Source organism: Notechis scutatus, chromosome 6 (assembly GCF_049901735.1).
Source record: "Notechis scutatus isolate UNSWTSFEM ecotype Mainland chromosome 6, rNotScu1.2, whole genome shotgun sequence".
NCBI lineage: Eukaryota > Metazoa > Chordata > Lepidosauria > Squamata > Elapidae > Notechis > Notechis scutatus.
The window spans coordinates 65,759,756-65,772,902 of record NC_142014.1 but is presented as its reverse complement, the minus strand read 5'-3'; the positions used below and the strand labels follow the sequence as shown (position 1 = coordinate 65,772,902).

The following is a 13,147-nucleotide window of genomic DNA, read 5'->3' as shown; positions in this document are numbered from 1 at the left end:
CTTGGGAAAAAATGAGCATGGTTTTAAAATTGCGGGAAGAAATATCAATAATCTGGCCTACTCTATGCTGATGACATTGCTTTAATAGCCAAAAATGCAGATGCCCTGCACCCTCTAGTAATAAAGTAAAGCAGCACAATGAGAAAAGGGAGTAAAATTAAATACACAAAGGAGACCAAACTATTGACAACAGATAGAATAACCAGCCTGAAAACTGACAATGAAGATATTAAAGTGGTGTCAAGTTCGAAGCGCACTTATGCTGTTGCAACCATTATTGCTTCTCAACTTGCCAAAGAACCAGGGGGGAGGCAAGGGTGAGATGGATGCAGGCTCCAGACTTCAAGAAGACAAGCTATGAGAGCCAAGGGCACTTTGGCAGGTGTTTGCCAAGACCAGAGACTTTTTCTCATAACAATAAAATGACACTCAATTAGACAATGTGACCTGCACTAATAGGGGGGAGGGAGAAATCTATACTGTCATTATGTGGGTTTGCATGGGAATTAGATAGATCTGGTTTTCCCTTCATCAGTGCCAAAATGATGTACTCAATAAAGTTTTGCATTCAGAGATTGGAAGGTCTCGACTGTGCTTGCTTTGGTTGGGTTCGTCAGTTGGAACGTTGACAAGTGGTGAATAATATCTGCCTTTTAGGATCAACCTGCTAAGGGTAATGTGATATTGCAGAGTAACTGAATCCAAATCATATGCATGACATGGGGTGAGGCAGTGGTGGGATTCAACCAGTGTAACAACCAGTTCGGTAAGCGTGCGATTTGCGTGAAGCGTTTGAAAACCGCCCATTTTCAGCTCTAAAACTCACCTTCTACCGCAGCCCCGGTGAATACAACAGCTGATTTTTGCGGCAATCCACCGTGCCACGCAAATCCGCTGAGCTGCAAAACATGGGAATATAGGACAGACTAGGGAAGGGGCGGGTGGGAGAAGCCAACTGATCACCGGAACTACCAGTAGCAGCCCACCCCTGGGGCTAGGATTTCTCCCCCCCCCCAATTCAAGGGATAAGAGTTTTCTTTTTTAATTGATGCTATCTGTATTTTAGGTCTTTCCCTACATTTTTTTTTGCATCCATCCAGCAGTGTGGGTGGTTGGCATTTTTTCTTCTGAAGTTGTGGTCAGGCCCCTTGAGCTGAAGCAATGGGTTGAAAGTCCTCATATAGATTTGGGGTCAGAGGTTGTCTGCCCTGGTCAGGGTCTGTTAATAGCTCTGAAGATCAGGGGTCTTGGTTATTCACTAGTTTTAATGATCTCTGAAGCTTCTTCTGTTCTATTCCCAGGTAGTCTACTTCACTGCCACTTTCCCTTACCTAATGTTGATCGTGCTGCTAATTCGAGGAGTCACACTCCCTGGGGCTTTAGATGGAATTATATTCTACTTAAACCCAGACATTTCCAGATTGGCTGATCCTCAGGTGAGTTGTAACTTCTATTGCATTTCAATAGGCAGATCGTGCACATTTCAAATGGACTTGGCAAATGTGCTTCCAACTTTTCATGGACACAGTGCTCCTGTACAATCCCAAAAGTGTTACTGCAGCTTTATTAAATCACATCATTAAAGCTAAGTGACTTTTAAAGTAGAGGCATTTTTCAGGCTTGTACAACGACCTGGAAAAATATGTGGTTGCTTTAAAGAAATGATGACCTTTTATTGGCCAGATCAAAATGATTTTTGTTGTCCTCAGAGCTCTATGAAATAAGAGCAGATGAATTTCAGAGGATCAGAGCTCCTATCTAACTAATATAAGGAGCATGGACTCATCTGCATTTAGTTATTGTCATTTATTTAGTGTTACTCCTTTCTCTCAAAGTTTTGCATCATCTACAAACTTATGCAAACATTCACACAGGATAATTTGTATTGATTTTTTTTGTCTGACGTGTGTATTTTGTGCCTATCCTGTATACATATTTTCCTAAGATACATCGGTTTTGCATACAATTTTTCCAAGTATTCATTTTTAAAATTTGATGTTTAAACAGAAGAATCTTTCAAGAGAATTCTAGCAGACCCCTGTGGATGATTGCATGCTCATTCCTGTTACAACAAATTATTTTCTGGATGATTGCACCATTTGCTTGAAAAGAAATCTTTGAAGGATTTATTTGACATGCTTATTCTTAACTGCTTACCTGAGGGATTGTCAGTAATATAACATCTTAAGCATGACCTAATAAATCCAGTCAAACAAAATGCACATAAAAGCATAAAATACCATCTATCACTTTCCCTTTTGGGTTGGTCCTCTAAGGTGCACTGGCTTAAACACCTGTTGTCCCTAGCCATTGTTGTGCTGGTAGCTGGAGATGATGAGCATTATGGTCTGATGCATCTGGAAATTGCTACGTTGGAGAAAATTGCAACACATACATTAAGAACTCTCCCATGGTAGCACGCTGAATAACTTGGAAACATTCAACCTGGGCACTAGCAATTCTTCAATATATGTTTTGTAATCTTCGAAGCCATCCAACAGTCACAGTGTACCATGGAAGTCTAATGAAAAAAATCCAAACAAATAAATGAGGTTACTAGGCACATCATCACAGAAAAGGTATTTCAAAGCCACCACCATAGTTGCCCACCTAACAGCCCATATAAAACAGAAGAGAGCTGGCCTGGAGAATCCTTCAGAGACATTGTGCAATAAGGAGAGAGGGATGGAAGTAGGAATCTCTGAACAGGGCTTGTTACTAGAGGCAGAGAACTTGCGGTCCTGGAGGTATGGCTGAATTCCAATTTCTAGCAAACCCAGCTAGCATGAACAGTGTTTCCACGTGCTGTATTTTAGAGCACCTCTCCAACCTGGATGTACATATCCTGTTGGACTACTGTGCTTGTTATTGCTCATCTGTGCTGTGTGTTGCTAGACCTTAGACAAAAGCAGTTTTAGTTACTTAGGGCAGGGGCATCAAACTGGCAGCCCACGGGCCTGATGCATCACATGCAGGCCACGCCCATCCCAGCTCCAGAAAGGGGAAAACTGTTGCGAAACATCAATTGACGGCAACATGATGCAGTGAGTTGAACACCTGTGACTTAGGGAAAACCTAATTTTTGAAAGACAAAGTCCAAGCTGTCAGCGTTCCAATGAAACTCTCCAACTCATTCAGCACTCAGAAACAAAGTTTACCCAAGTAAGAATTTATTAGAGAAGTCATATTGGCACATCTGGGAAAACCGAATCTGAGAGTTCCGGGTTTTCCCTTCATAATTGAAAATCAAAACCCATCCCCTGCACCCACCAGTTCATCACATGGTCCAATCACACATTGTCCCAACTGGAGACATTCCTCTAACCACTCCTTTCCAGGTGCAGGATAACTTGTCCTTGACTTTAGAAGAAGAATGTTGTTATGTCTAAACTTCCACCTCTCTGAAATCCCCCCTCCCAAATTCCCAGGGACCAAGATGTGGCAGCGTGGAAGCTTCTAAGTAAAATATGGCTTCCAAAGCTGACACAAGCATACCATTGTAAAGGCAAAGGACCTTTCCTAAAAAGCAGTTCCAGCTTTACTGAAGGATGCACACAGGTATGGACATACTTGTCACTGCCAGTTAAGGCACAGCGCTGCTGTTTCTTCTATTAAATATTCAACATCTGACAGATGGTTTTGCCATGTCCTAATTGAAACTGATTAGGCAAGAGAAAGATAATGTTTCTTCCAATTTACTGGGAACTGGTTCAAGTTTCTCATGTCAAATATCAAAATTTCCCCCAAGGGACTGGTGTTCCTAGCAAGAGAAACCCAGCAAAAGATTTCTTAGGGTGCAGACAGAACTCTATGTCTTTAAATTTACTTTGCTACAATTTACTTTAAATTGGATGCAATTTGTGTTTCACTGCTCATTTTGAATTGAGGAAGGTTCAGCTGATCATGTTTTTATCCCTTATTATCAAGAAAACTTTTACTTTCTTTTTGAGTCACATAATGAGTTTGGGGTGACTTTTTGACTCATGCCAAAAGATAATTAACCACAAGCAGAAGATGCCTCCCATCTCCCTAGAGTTAACCTATTGGAGAGTTGGGCAGCATATACATTTATTAAATTTATAAATATTAAAACAAATAAAATAATAAAATACTTATAAATCTAGATCAAGCTAAAAGTTAAAAAAAAAAGTCTACCAACCAACCAACCAAAACCAGTACACACATTCAAATGAAGTAGTCCTCAAATATATAAATGGTTGCTTGTTATTATTATATATACAACAGTGTGAAACCATTGCTGCCAGTTCTTTAGCTGGTATTGCTTTCATATGTATCAAGTTCTTTCCAAGAACCTAGGATGTTGTGATGTATTGGTGTAGAATATATGTGGATCCAAGCAATGTGGCCTTTTGCAATTGACAGATGGAAATTTTGTCAATGCATAGATTTTCTAAGTGCCATCCAAGACTTTTTGGTAGGGCATCAGTCTGCCAAATATTATTATTACCCGTTAAATTTATATTTAATTCTTAGAGATATCATAAGGCAGTTTACAAAAATAATATTTGTAATATCAATACAAATTAATATTTGTAAATGTTAAAACAATAACAAAAGTGTTAGTTTTGCTGGTTTTATTTTTGTTATTGTTGGGTATTTTATCATCTCACACATTCACTTGCTGGACTTCTGACACTGGAATGACACAGCTAAACCTAGAAAATATAATATTGATTGAGTACAAAGGAAAGTTTACATTAGAGAGGCAGCCTTTTGGATATTCTAGTTTCAGACTATTCAGAGCCTCTGTTGGATATTTCAAGAATGTGTGTGTTCATGAGAATGCAGTTATTTATTTCTTCTGCAATTCAATATTTTCCATGTGATGTGTTGGACTTCAGCTCCCATATTTTCTGGACAATGTGAAAAATGGCTACTTCAATTATGGAAGTCCTGTAGCTTTTCAACCCACCAGTTTGGAAAAGGTTGTTGCCTTTGTGTTGTCTCCTGCACCATCCTTAGACTTTGCACTACTACAAGGAGTACAAAGGCTAAAAACTTATTGTATTAAAGATAAAAAAATCTGAGTGAGAGAAATTTATTCAGGATCTTTTGTGGAGACTTCCAAAGTAAGTTATTTTCACATTGATATAAAAGGCTTTAGATTTTGATTTATACATGTACAACATTTGTGAATTTTTCAGTGATACACCCTTTGATTTGATCAGTCGTTCCATCACTTCCAACTCTTCATGGTCCAATATAACTGCTTCTCTGAGTTCTTGTAAGTTCCTGCTTGTGTCATCAGTGATAGGAGCAATCTTCTGTTGACTTCTTTTCTCCATTGACTTTTCCATTGAATTTTTCTAAGTCTTGGGATCTTCACTACAGTAGTTACTCTTGCCTTTGCATTGCATATGCACAATTTTTAAGCTTTAGCTTCATTATTAATGATTCTAGTGAGCAGTCTGGTTTTATTTCATCTAATATTGAATTATTTGTTCTCTTCAAAGACAGTCCAAAGTATTCTCAACAGATTTTCCAGCACCAGGATTCAAAGGCATCAATTTTCATACATTAAGTCTTTCTTATGGTTCCACTTTCACATCCATATGGTACTTCTAGAAAAGCACATGAATTCAGCAATATGTATTTTTTTCAGTGTGATGCATCTATATTTTAATATGTAATGTAGGACATTCTTCTCTATTTTGTGGATACAGCTACAATATGTGTGAATTTTTCAACCAAGGACCTCTGTTACCACTTCAACTTTTTCTCCAACTATTTTCTTGGGGTTGGCATTGCCTGTTAACATGTTCCTCTTGATGATCTACTTCCCGACTGTAAAATCATTGTCCTTTTCTTGTTTCAGGTATGGATGGATGCAGGCACTCAGATCTTCTTTTCATATGCCATATGCCAAGGATGCTTGACAGCTCTTGGCAGCTACAACAAATATAACAACAATTGTTACAGGTAAAACACCACTTTTAATTTCTGCAGACTTTTAGAGTTTTGTAGTATCAGTCATTGTGAGTTGACCACCTGTGTTTGTAAGCCATTGGATTCTTTAATATATATTTCCCTGTAGTCTGATAATTCTTCTGGAATGCAGGATCTTCCAGGGATGGTTCAAATCATTGCAGTTCATCTTCTGTACTGCTGCCTGCTTCATATAACAACTCACTTCTGTAAATATAGATATATAGACACATAAACATGCGCGCACGCACACACACAAAGAGAGAGAGATATCTATATTTATCTCTAATCTATGTGTGTAATATCCTTTAATATATTTTATATGTTCTGTAAAGATATTCTAACAACAAGACATGATTTTATGTTTGCATTCCTTGCATGGATTTCTTCTAGTTCAATTATCAATATTTCTAAGAAAATATACGTTAAGGACACATATGTGTGTGTGTGTCTATGGACTTTCCCTGACTCTCATATGCTTACATACAAATGCACACACATGGAACTTCCTTATATTGAATCATATTTTTCCATTTAGCTTAAAATATCTACTTTAATCTAATTGGAAGCTCAAGTTTTTTTTTGTGTGGAGATATTGTGGACTAAATTGGAGTCTTCATTGTTACAATACTTTACAATGAAGACCAGCAAGTTATCTGACATGTAGACTTTTTGTTCAAATAATGGTATAACAACTTACTCAAATAATACTTTCCAAAAACAATAAAGGGGAGTAAAGCCAAAAAAAATAACAATAATTAAGAATGAACAAATAAACATGTAAATAGAGGTAAAACAACTGTGACAAAAGAAAGCAAAGGTAGTACCAATAGTCATAGGTGCTTTGGGAGTAATCCCAAAACAACTGGAACAACTCTTGAACATGATCAGCTACCACTTGAGACTTTCAAGAAGAGATTGGACTGCCATTTGTCAGAAATGGTGTAAGGTCTCCTGCTTGGGTGGGGGGTTGGATTAGATGACTTACAAGGTCCCTTCCAACTCTGATTATCTGTTATCTGTTAAAAAGCATTGACAAATTCACCATCAGTCAATTGTGAAAGGTAGCTTTACTTGGAACAGCTTGCATACTCTGTCAATATCTTTAACACCATCCAATGACAACAATTTCTGTCTCTCTCTCTCTGGAATGTTCCACAGAGATTCCTTCATGCTTTGTTTCCTGAACAGTGCCACAAGCTTTGTGGCGGGCTTTGCCATCTTCTCTGTCTTGGGCTTCATGGCACAGGAACAAGGTATCCCCATTTCAAAAGTGGCTGAATCAGGTAAGGAGCTGATGGCTGCATAAGGAGATAGCTAAATATAAATTATGGTCTGCATTTTAGGAATAGGGAGCCATAGGAATTGGGAGCTGGCTGGGGAATTCTGGGAGTTGAAATCCTCCAGGCTTAAAGTTGCCAAGGTTGGAGACCCTTGCTCTACAAGATGGATAGAGAAACTCACATGTGTCTGATTTTGTTGATGTTCTCCATGCTTATCTGGTTTTGTCTCCCATACCCAGAAGGGACTAGATTAGAAAACACAGGTAGCCGCTGATAACTGTGTATTTGTCTATCTTAATCCAGTAAGCATGTTTGATGATGCAGAAGCTGAAAACTGGCGTTCTTTGCATGAATTCCCAATTCAACTCCAATCATCATGTCCAGTGGGATAAAGTTTTAACAGGAACTGTGATCTGATAACTGTTGAAGGGATACTGGTGCCTTACCTTAAGCTAATAGAACATTGCTTTGCTTCTTTTTGTTTGATTGATAGGTCCTGGCCTAGCATTTATTGCTTATCCCAAAGCAGTAACCATGATGCCTGTATCCCAGCTGTGGGCCTGTTTGTTCTTCCTTATGTTGATCTTCTTGGGGCTGGACAGTCAAGTACGATTATTTTTTTTAAAAACAGTGACACTCTAATGTATTCTTAACTCCATTTAATTTGTAGAATGTAGAATATTTGTTTACCTTTGTATGTAATGTATCTTGCAGAAGAAATACAGTTTCATTTTTTGGAAAGAAAGGAGCCCCATGAATAAATGATGCCCAGCATTAATTGATTATACAACTTGGGAGAGCAGGATCTGATACAACTAATCTGATGCATTTGATCTGATGCAACTAAGATGCACAGATTGTTTGTAATACAAATGCAGATGTAAGCTCTCTTGTCATGGATTCTTTCACCTTTTCTTCTGCAAAATCAAATGTTTTTTCTCAAGTCACTTTTAAGAAAGAAGTAAGAAGTTAGCAATGGATTTACTCATATATCCATGTATAATACACATGGCCACCAGGTGCATAATGATACCAGTGGATGGTTTTGTGTTGACCATTGATCCTTTTAGCTAAATGTTGTTCTTGAGGCTCTTGGATTGTCCAGCAGAGTTCTTTATACAGACTCTGAATTTTAACAGATTTTTTATAGAAAAATCCTAAGTATTAGAAGCCCTCCATAGGCAAAACTTACAGTTTCTGCTACCATAGAGTTCATACGAACTGTTCAGGGATCATGTGCATGTAGGAAGAATTCTTAAAACTCATCTGGGTATGAGTGTGTTGTGAATGATGGGAAAATCTCTGACATGTAGCAATAAATCACAAGCCTAATGCAGGATGTGTTGAGAAATGCCCATGTGCTAAAATTGCTACAGGAAGCTGAGAGCTAGCAAAGAAAGAAAAGGAAAGAGAAGGAGAAAGTTAAACAGATTGAGAGCCAGCAGCTTTCTGACAACTGTCTTCTGACATACTTTCTTCTCTAGTTTGTCTGTGTTGAGAGCTTAGTGACTGCCATTGTTGACTTGTTCCCGGAAGTCTTCCGTAAGAAAGGACGTAGGGAGCTGCTGATCCTGGGCATTGCTGTGATCTGCTATCTCATTGGCTTGCTGCTGGTCACAGAGGTGAGAAGTGGAGGTCAGTGGGGAGGAAAATGGACAACTGCAAACAACATGCTATTACTGTGATACTAGCAACTATCCTGCAACACTTCAGCCCATATGATTAAGCTACTCAAATCATCATGAGGTCACAAAATGCATTCTATTTACATATGTTCTCTTCTCTTCCCTTCCCCCAGCATTCTTCCCTGTTTTCAGGCAACTATTCCAAGAAATTACTATCCCATGTTGTGCTTTCTTTTAAAAGTGATGCTACTTCAGATGTTCTTGGGTTGTAATTGCCCAAGGCAACATAGCCAGTATTTAGGAATACTGACTCTTGCAATCCAACATCTAGAAGGTCACACATAATATGCCGTCTTTCTTTTATCACCTTTCCTCCAAGTTCTAAAAATGAAAATTTTAGAAAGGTGAGGAGGAAAGGTGATAAAAGAAAGATGGTATAAAAGAAAGTCCATTCTGTCCATCTATGAAGGATATGAACTGTTTCAAAACTTGATTGATAAGAAAGGAAGAAAGAAAGAAAGAGAGAGAAAGAAAGAAGGAAGAGAAAGAAAGAAAGAAAGAAAGAAAGAAAGAAAGAAAGAAAGAAAGAAAGAAAGAAAGAAAGAAAGAGGAAGGAGGGAGGGAGGGAGGAAAGATATACTCTTGCTAATAGATATGCATACAATGTATGGAAGCATCACATGTGCACAGTTACAGTTTGAACTTGTTCAACACATGAACAGGATTTTTTTAAAAAAATATGGCATTCTTGTCTCCCCAGTTAATCCCCCCAATTAATCAAACTGAATGGTTAATTCCTTTCTGATTGCTACTCAAGTAACAAGTGTGCTACTTTGCTTCCTTCTTAGGTACTTACTGAAGATAGTACAGTGGGTTTAAGTTGCAGAATGTCTATATCAGTATATTGTGGTATTGTAATTATCAGTATTATTGTGGTATTATTTTTAATTGAAACTTGGAAATGGAACTTTAATGATCAATTGTTCATAACCAAATAGAGAAGATCCTTGTGCAGGTAATGAGATTCATTATCCTGGACATGAAGGAATGTTTTAATGAAGGAGTAATAGTGGGTATGGAGACAGCTACAAAGATATGAGATCTATTATCCTGATTTCTTACTCTTATGCTAGGTTATATAGGAGAAAGAGCTAAAGGGGATGCCATGAAGCCATGATAACAGGAGAAGAAGAGAAAAAGAGAAGTGGAGAGGAGAGGAAAGCTGCCCCATAAGTTTTAAGTGTGTAAATGGATGCTAATAGCATCTGTTATAAAATCAACAGAAACATGACATTAATCCTAAGGAAGCAATCATTAATAATTCAATAGGCTAAATAATTATCCTCAGCTCTCTATCACACAGCTGCACCAACCAATTAAGCTTCAAAAATACCAAGAATGCTTACTGAATTTGTGTGAGACCAAGGAGGGGCATCACTTATCCACAGGAGAAAGCGAAGTGGCATAGAGAAGAAAGCAAGAAGATTGAGATAGCTTTTCAACCCTGGACAGCTCCAAAAGGCCTTTGTCTACTCGCTGTCATTGGTTACAATTCAACCCTCTGACCTGAGAGTAGGACCTGAAGTCCATCAGAATCTTGAAAGGGGTGGGAATGACAGGTTTTCAAACACTGCATTTGAAAAATAATCTTGAACCAGTACAGCTTTCTAATGGGATTATGTCTCCTTCAATCAAAAGTTATAACACCCACTATTTTTTTTCCTGGACTGTTAATTCATCATTTCCTCAGAGATATTTGCTCAGTCAACACCAGCTCTGAGTTCTGGAAGGGTTTTGGCAGCTGGTTTTCCTCAGTATGCTGTAGGCCAATTGCACTTCCAGCCAGAATGCTTTGTTTCCTTGTTGCTGGTGTCTCAGCTCAAATTCCAACTCAGAACTATAGACCTGGAGACAATCAGAATGGCAACCACAAAGCTTTGCCATTTGTGTCCTCCAAATCTGGCTAACGTTTCCTAAATGTTAATTTGGGCTGGAGAGGACAGAAATTTGTATCCACGGGGATACTGCAATGGTTCTAAGTGTGATAAATGTTTTTCCCCAGTGCTGCCATAACTTAAAGTAGTCGTTAAATGAATGGTTTAATGTTTGTTGCTTTGGGTTCTGACCCTTTTGCTTTGTGGTTCTTGTAGGGCGGGATGTACATATTCCAGCTGTTTGATTATTATGCAGCCAGTGGAACGTGCCTTCTCTTTCTTGCCATCTTTGAAGTCATCTGCATTGCGTGGGTTTACGGTATGTAAGGCCTCCAATTACATGCAGGCAATGTTTCATGCCCAGGGCTCCTTTTGAGAATGAAGACATGTTTGACACAGTAGAACTAGATGTGTCAAGACTGCATGGCTCAATTGCATGCCTGGGAATTCTGAGAATTGTAATCCAACATACCCAAAAGGCAGCAGGTCCAAGCAGACGTTATTTCTTTCTCTTTTGGTCAGTCTTTTTGCATCTCACCTTTTACCTCTCATTTAACAATGCCTATTCCAATTCTTTTAGTGGGATAAATCTTCTGGTGCATACATTTTTCAGTTCATACATTAGACAAACACAACTCCTGCCTGCTTCTGATGCATAATTTTTTCATCACACTTTAAACAACAACAAGGGTTAAGGCAGACATTTGGACAAAACTGTTCCAAATCCTAAACTATTATCTCCCCGCTCCCCCAAACAAGAAAGAAAAATAAAAAATAAAATAAAAAGAGGGAAGAGTCAAATTTTTGCTTCAATCTACTCGAGAGTCCCAACATAGAGTCCGATGGGCTACTTTTTTATTATTATTATTTATTTATATCTCCCCTTTATTATTTTTACAAATAACTCAAAGTGAACATACATACTACCCCTTCCTTCTCCTTTTTTCCCAAGGCAACAACTTGTGAGCTGGACTGGGCTGAGAGAGAGTGACTGGCCTAAAAATTACCCAGCCAGCTTTCATGCTTAAGGTGGTACTACAATTCACAGTCTCCCAGTTTCTAACCTGATGTCTTAACCACTAGATTAAACTGGGTATATATGCAGTTCAAGAATGCATGTTTTAATCTGAATTAAGTACTGCAGTTATTTTCCTCTTTTAAATACAGCCACCACAACATGACTTATCACTGGAAGTTTTTAAGAAGATATTGGATAACTATTTATCTGAAATGGTATAGGGTTTCCTGCCTAAGCAGGGGGTTGGACTAGAAGACCTCCAAGGTTCCTTCCAACTCTGTTATTCTATTCTATTCTATTCTATTCTATTCTATTCTATTCTATTCTATTCTATTCTATTCTATTCTATTCTATTCTATTCTTCATATAATTACATAATATCAAGGAAAGCAATGCAAATATTGAATATTGAAAGTATTGAAGCTAAAACTTAGACATATCTCCTTTTAGAGGAGGAAAAACAACAGACAAGCAAGCACACACATTTCTCCCATTTGTTGCTGGCTCAAGCTGCCAGGATTTCTGGTCTTGATGATTTTGCATTTCTAAAGCATTAGAGGGAACTGATGTTGGATCTCAGTTGCTAAGGAAGAAAGCAAGAGGAATTACTGAATCCAACTGAGGGTTTCCCTTTAGCATCTGGTAGCTATTGTGGGAATCAAACACTGAATCTGACAGGGCTTTGATTTGATCCAGGGCACTTCTTATATAATGTTTTTTAAGTATCTTAAATAGAAGCTATCCTCAGGCTCTTAAATGCTTCATAATACTTAGACTAGGATGAAAACCTCATTTCCTATTTTTATTTTTTTCTAAATGAGTGAGCTGCACTTATTTTGTTGTGTTTCTAGATTTGAATTTGAAGGGTTTCTTTTTCCACCAGTGAGATGATAGTACTTTTCAAGGTCAGAACAGACCTCATTATTTACCGGTAGTTATTTTCTGTAGGACATTCTTGCAGTTGGGCTGAAATGTCTCTCCGTTATAACCTAATTTTAATGGATCCAAATTGTCCACTTCCTATAGCATGTTCAGTCCAGTTAGCTACTAATACAATCCATTTTTACCTGTGCCTCTAGTAATGTAAAATCATGCTACCCACCATCATTTCTGGAAAGTGCCTCGGGAGATTATTTTTCATTGTATCACTAGTGTCTTTGGTCTAGTGGTTAAGGCACCAGGCAAGTAAGCAAGAAATGATAAATTCAAATCCCGCCTTAGCCATGAAATGACCTTGGGCCAGTTACTCTCTCCTTTAGAGGGTTGGGAAAAACCCACAGGGCTGGGAAAAATAAGATGAAGAAGGAGTGTTGGATATGTCCGTCACTATTTGTAAAGTTA

At 38.2% G+C, this 13,147-nt stretch overlaps 1 protein-coding gene across 3 annotated transcripts in view; it reads left to right on the top strand.

Moving 5' to 3' along the window:
* The window catches only part of LOC113428880 (sodium- and chloride-dependent betaine transporter-like), an 81,917-nt gene that overhangs the window by 52,604 nt on the left and 16,166 nt on the right, over window positions 1–13,147 (top strand). For all 3 annotated transcript variants that reach the window (XM_087968574.1, XM_087968575.1, XM_087968576.1), the window contains exons 7-12: window positions 1,302–1,436; window positions 5,837–5,940; window positions 7,108–7,232; window positions 7,723–7,835; window positions 8,714–8,851; window positions 11,005–11,107. In XM_087968574.1, coding sequence (XP_087824700.1) covers window positions 1,302–1,436; window positions 5,837–5,940; window positions 7,108–7,232; window positions 7,723–7,835; window positions 8,714–8,851; window positions 11,005–11,107 — 718 coding nt within the window. The remainder of the gene's footprint in view (window positions 1–1,301; window positions 1,437–5,836; window positions 5,941–7,107; window positions 7,233–7,722; window positions 7,836–8,713; window positions 8,852–11,004; window positions 11,108–13,147) is intronic.